The sequence below is a fragment of the Neophocaena asiaeorientalis genome, unplaced genomic scaffold (assembly GCF_003031525.2).
Source record: "Neophocaena asiaeorientalis asiaeorientalis breed wild unplaced genomic scaffold, Neophocaena_asiaeorientalis_V1.1 scaffold155, whole genome shotgun sequence".
Lineage (NCBI taxonomy): Eukaryota > Metazoa > Chordata > Mammalia > Artiodactyla > Phocoenidae > Neophocaena > Neophocaena asiaeorientalis.
The window spans coordinates 4,526,960-4,533,205 of NW_020173040.1; the positions used below are offsets into that span (position 1 = coordinate 4,526,960).

General features: G+C 48.2%; 1 protein-coding gene across 2 annotated transcripts in view; it reads right to left on the bottom strand.

Annotated features, from left to right (window-relative positions):
• RASGRF1 (Ras protein specific guanine nucleotide releasing factor 1) overlaps positions 1-6,246 on the bottom strand; it is a 105,342-nt gene that overhangs the window by 80,354 nt on the left and 18,742 nt on the right. Inside the window, exon 2 of one of the 2 annotated variants that reach the window (XM_024742710.1) lies at positions 5,243-5,454. In XM_024742710.1, coding sequence (XP_024598478.1) covers positions 5,243-5,454 — 212 coding nt within the window. The remainder of the gene's footprint in view (positions 1-5,242; positions 5,455-6,246) is intronic. The other variant, XM_024742711.1, reaches the window with a different exon arrangement.

Here is a 6,246-nt window from a genome sequence, read left to right on the forward strand (position 1 = left end):
CCCTGTTCTTCCTTCTTCTCCTTCCCTCCCCCCTCTCATCAATACAGATTTATTGGGCACCTCTTTGCACAGCACTGTCTCTTTTTAAAATTTTTATTGAGTAGAGTTGCTTTACAATGTTGTGTTAGTTTCTTGCTAAACAGCAAAGTGAATCAGCTCTACGTATACGTATATCCCCACTTTTTTAGAGTTCCTTCCCATGTAGAGAATTGAGTAGAGTTCCCTGTGTTATACAGCAGGTCCTCATTAGTTATCTATTTTATACGTAGTATCAATAGTGTATATGTGTCAATCCCAATCTCCCGGTTCTTCCTACCCCTCTTCTCCCCTTGGTATCCATACATTCGTTCTCTGTGTCTGTGTCTCTATTTCTGCCTTGCAAATAGGTTCATTTGTACCATTTTTCCAGATTCCACATATATGCTTTCATATAAGGTATTTGTTTTTCTCTGTCTGACTTACTTCACTCTGTATGACAGTCTCTAGGTCCATCCACATCTCTGTACAACACTGTCTTTACAGATGCACAGATCCGCAGGGCTGGAAGGAAACTCAGGAATCAAGAAAGGCCAACGGCCTCATTTTATAAATAAAGAAACCGAGGCCCAGAGAGGGGAAGTGAGTTGCCCCCAAATAACAGTCAAGGAGCGTCAAAGCTGGAGCCGGAATCAGGCTCCAGTCCCTGAAGAGGACTCCCACATGGCTGTCTGGTTTGCATCTAGTTCTCCTCGCTGAGATGCAGACCACAAGCCACACTCGGTGCTACATTTTATACGTTGCTGTACATACACACACCACGGGGGCATCCCAGAATACTAGACTATTATGCATACGGTGGGAGAGTACATTGTGTCTCTATACCTATTCATACACTATAGCGCTTATTTTTGTATATAGCACGTATCTACTATGTATATGTAAATAAAAACTAAATTAGGTACATGCAAGCATACCTACTACTCAATATTGCTGTGGAAGAGAGCCGGTCTCTCCCTTGACACACACACGTGCACATACTCTCATGCACGATCTGAGGTTAAATAACGCTCAGAGCCTATAGTCTGTCCTTTGGTCACACAGCCGCTGCCCAGGGAAGAGCCTGTGGCTTCGGTTGGCCCAGGAGGTGTCTGACAAGCTGCACCTGAGCCAGACTGGCTGGTGACAACTATTCTAGGGAAGGGGACTCTGTTTCCCTTATTGGTGACCATCACTGTGACCCCCGTCCCAGCCCTATAGGCCCAAAGGACGACATTCCTCGGAGGCCAGTGGGTTGACTCAGACCCCTGGGCTTGACCAGGGAAGACAAACCATGTCCAACTGGCACGTCCCCCTGGCTTCCTAAAGGATGGTGAGTACCGAGAGGTTTTTGTTCAAAGGTAGGTGGTGTCGGGCTTCCCTGGTGGCGCAGTGGTTGAGAGCCCGCCTGCCGAGGCAGGGGACACGGGTTCGTGCCCCGGTCCGGGAAGATCCCACATGCCGCAGAGCGGCTGGGCCCGTGAGCCGTGGCCGCTGAGCCTGCGCGTCCGGAGCCTGTGCTCCGCAGAGGGAGAGGCCACAACAGTTAGAGGCCCGCGTACCGCAAAAAAAACCACCCCATATGATTAGGATTTTATGGGCTACTTGGACCCAATCTCCAGTTTAGTGAGTTGCTTAAAGAATCATTGTCTTCTCTCTGTGGCAGACAGAATTCTAAGATCGCCCCAAGTTTCCTGCCCTGGTTTCGAAGCCCTGCATAATCTCTGGGATGATGAATATGATGGGTTTTATTCCTCTTACTAGGCTGTACTATACGGCATAGCTGACCTTAACGTAGGGAGATTCCCTAGGTGGGCCTGACCCAATCACATGAGCCTTTGAAAATGGAGAGTTTTCTCTGGCTGGTTACAGAATGGGAGGTCAGAGATTTGGGGCTGAAGAAGGGTTTGGTGAGCCGTTGTTGGCTTAAGGATGGCGGGGACCACAGGGCAAGGAAGGCAGGACCTCGTGGAGCTAAGAGCCATCCCTAGATGACGGCTAGCAGGGAAACAGGGACACCAGTCCTACAAGGAACTGACTTTTGCCAACGACAGGAGTGAGCTTGGAAGCAGAGATTTCTCCAGAAGCTCGAGGTAAGAGCCCAGCTTGACTGACTCCTTGATTTCAGCCCATGGGCCTCTGTGCAGAGACCACAGCCGAGCCCGGACTTGCGACCTACAAAACTGAGCAATGGGTATGGTTTTAAGCTTCTAAGTTTGTGGGTTTTTTTCGGCTGCACCACATGGCCTGTGGGATTTTAGTTCCCTGACCAGGGACTGAACCCACGCCCCCTGCAGTGGGAGCGTGGAGTCTTAACCACTGGACCTCCAGGGAAGTCCCTTAAGCTGCTAAGTTTGTGATCATTTGTTCTGCAGGAGTAGAGAACTAAAACACTCTAAAAGATAGAATTTATTTTAAAAATTTGAGGATTAATGCCCATATAATGGAAAGCACAGACCTTAAATATACAGTTGGATCCGGGTAGATAAATGCATACACCCTAATCAAGATAAAGGAAATTCCCATCACCCCAGGGAGTTCCCTCGTGCCCCTTCCCTGTCAATCCCCACCCCACGAGCAACTACTGTTTGGATTTCTATCACCACAGTTGAGTTCTGCCTGTCTCAGACTTTCATATAACAGGAATCAGGCAGCAGGTACTACTTTGTGTCTGGTTTTTTTTACGCAGCCTATCGACTTTGAAATTCATCTGTTTTGTGACATATATATACATATATATATTTAATAGATCTTTATTGGAGTATAATTGCTTCACAATGCTGTGTTAGTTTCTGTTGTGCAGCAAAGTGAATCAGCCATATGCATACATATGTCCCCATATCCCCTCCCCCTTGAGCCTCCCTCCCGTTGGGTTCCTTTTTATTACTGAGCGGTATTCCATCGCATGGATGTATTAAGGTTCTTTTCTACATCTGTCTGTTGATAGACACCTTGGTTATTTCTAGTTTGGGGACTACTGTGCAAAAAGCTGCTAAGGACATTTGCATACACGATTTTTTGTAGATGTTTATCGTTTCTCTTAAATGCTAAGAAGTGTAACTGCTGGGTCACAGAGCAGGTGTACGTTTCACTTTTAAAGGAAACGCCTAACAATTTTTCAAAGTGGTTGAAACACTTTACGCCCCCACTAGCATCACGTGATGTATGGTTACTCCACCCTCTCTCCAATTTTGCTACTGTCAGTCTTTTTCAATTCAGCCCTTGTAGATTCTACAGGTAGTGGCATCTCATTGTCTCTAGAAAATTTTGGAATGAATTGATTTTCGAAGTCAATGTAGTCCTGGTTATCCAGAATATATACCAAATTAGAATTCTATAATACCTCAACACTTACAAAGCCCTGTCACATAAATAATTTCATTTGGTTCTCAAAACGACCCCGCTATTGGTTCTAGTTTAGTGCTGGGAGCCCGAGGTCCAGCTGCTTTCCCTGAATCTGGGTTCTTCCTGCTTGATTCCATTCTCCACAATGCCAGCAATTTCCACTCCAAATCATAGCTCTGATCATGTTACTCGCCTGGTGTAAAACCTTTGATGGCTTCCCACTGTTCACAGAGGAAAGCTCAAACATCTCAGTTGGGTATTCAAGATCGTTCTGATCTGGTTCCAGTCCAATGTCCAACCTCATCAACCTTCTGACACCCAAACTTTGTCTCTTCATTTTTCTTGGAATTGTCTTTCCTAGATCACTGCCTTTATTTAAGGCTTTCTGGGGGCTGGTGGATGGGCCGAAGTGCCCATAGCTAAACTCATTAGATATGAGGCTCCAATCTCCCCTTTCAAGTCAAATGTCACCTTATTTCCAGATCCCCCAGATTCCCCCATTTCCCTGAAGATGTCTCCTATGGTGCCTTGTACTTAACACGGCCTTCATGCACCGGAGCTATTTGTACATCTGTCTAGTGTCTTCCTGACTAGGCTGGGGTAGCCCTGGGGGAATACCTGTGTTGCATCCATCCCTGTCTGCCCAGTACCACACTCAGAGCCTGACTCTATTGATTCATAGGTGAGAACCTGGTCTCCATTAGCTAGACTGGACACTCCTTGAGGATAGGGATGGCGGTGGCTTGACCTCAGGGTCAAGGTCAGTGCTATAGTCATAATAAATGGTTTCTGGTCAGCTGGCTTGATCCAAGGCTCAAGGAAGGGCTCTGGTATCCATCTATCTATCCATCTTCACCTGATGGATCCATCATCTACCCATCAACATTCATCTACCCATTACTGATTTATCATCCATCCATCCATCCGTCCTTCACATATACTTTCAACACTCATCCATTTATCATTCATTTACCCTCTATTGACCCATCATTCACCTTCCACATATAAACTCAACATCCAACCTCTATCCATTCGTTCATCCTTGCATTCTTCCCATCTACACCGCTGAGAACTTGTCTATACCTTTATAAGGCCCTGAGGATGCAAAGAATCATACTTAGTCCCTGCCCCGAGGAGCTTACACTTTACTGGAAAGTAGACACAGGAACACACCACTATCCACTCAGCCAGAAAGATCTACTGCTCAAAGGGGTGAGTCTGGGTGTCCATCCCCCCTGAGAGTACTTAGCTCTGCCAGGGGACTGTTAGCTTGGGGGCCACACCCCAGCCCACAAGCCCATCACCTCCCCAAGACCCAGGAAGTCTCAACACAGCTTGGAGCCCCCATTTTCTCTGCAGCATGCACTCTCCTTTTGCTTTTCTCCCCACCTGGCCCAGTGAATCCCTCCAGAGAGGGGTACACATTGTTGGGAATGAAGGGACGAGCAGGTCTAGAATCCCTGAACATCCAAGCTCAGAGAGGTTTACAGAATTTCAGTTTACAGATGAGAAAACCAAGGCCCAGAGAAAAGACAGGACTAGTCCATTCCTGCAGCATCCGGGTTAGAGCCCTGGTGGTCTTAGCCTTTGGTGGCTATAAAGCTCTGTAATCCAACCAAATTGTACTCGGTTCTCCTAGTATGAAAAAAAGGAGCTCATCTGGTTGAAGGGGGCAGGAGGCTGTAACGCTGCACCTCGGGTCCCCTGGTTCCCTGTGCACCCCGGGGAGGCACGTCCCAGAGCTCCGGGGCTCTAAGGGCGGGCCTGTCAAGATGCCCTTCTTACAGCTTCCATCCTCCCCTCCATCTCCTCCTCCTCCATGCCTTCCCCTCCTGGGGTTTGAGTCTGCTCAGGACGGGGCCTTTGGGTGCGCGAGACATACCTGGCGTGAGCGATGGCTGCCACCCACTCGTCACAATCCCTGGCGTCCTCTGTCCTCAGCTCCAAGGCTTTCTGGTTCTCGTGGCTGAAGTTAACCGTGAAATAATGCTGCACCAAGAAGAAGACAGCTCCAATTACCAGGGCGATCGGCACGGAAGCGGCAGCGTCTCCCGTTAACGATCTGGCTGTTCTGCAAAGCACTCGTTGCCACACCTGCTAGGCAAGGATTCCTTATTCGTGATCATCGGAATGCCATTCCATTTAGCGGTTTCAAACTCTCGATTAAGGCAGGCTTTGTACCATGTAACAGAACGTATGCTTAGGCTATTGTAAGAGGGAAGCAAACCCCACAAAGTCCTATTTACCAACAAACTGCAAAAAAGCCACTTTTAAACCATCAGGTATGCTGGGAGAAAGGCAGAGGAAACACACCAAGAGAACATCCCCTTTGGGGACCGGGTATCAATTCAGGGCAGCATGCACTTAATCTGCTCCACACAAGTGTTTCAACACACTCTTCTAGGTCCTGGAGTTAGAGCAATGGACAGATAAACCTGAGCAGAGCCCACTGGAAGCCAGCTCGTGTTGGGTGCAGTGACCGACTTAGAGCTGGTCAAATGTGGCGTCTGCTGCCCGAGCTCCCAGGGAAGCAGTGGAGCCAACGAGAGACACACATCTGTAATATCGTTCTATGAACGAATACATGTAAAGCTCTTAGAACAATGCCCGAAATCTAGCAAGTACAAGTGTTCGCTATAATGAACGCATTGCTACAATCATTACTGTCATGGAGGTAAGAAAAAAGGGCCCAGAGAAAGCCAGCCACTGATTCAGCCCAGGGAAAGCAGAAGGCCTTCCCAGAGGATGAGGCGTTGGTTGGTCCAGGTTTTATTTTGGTTGATGGAATCGAGAGCGCATGGTGTGCTTGTGGGTAGGAGGGGCCGTGCAGTGGGGTTAGGGATGCCAGGGAGGAGGCTGGGCAGGGGGCGGGGCCTGGGTGGTGGA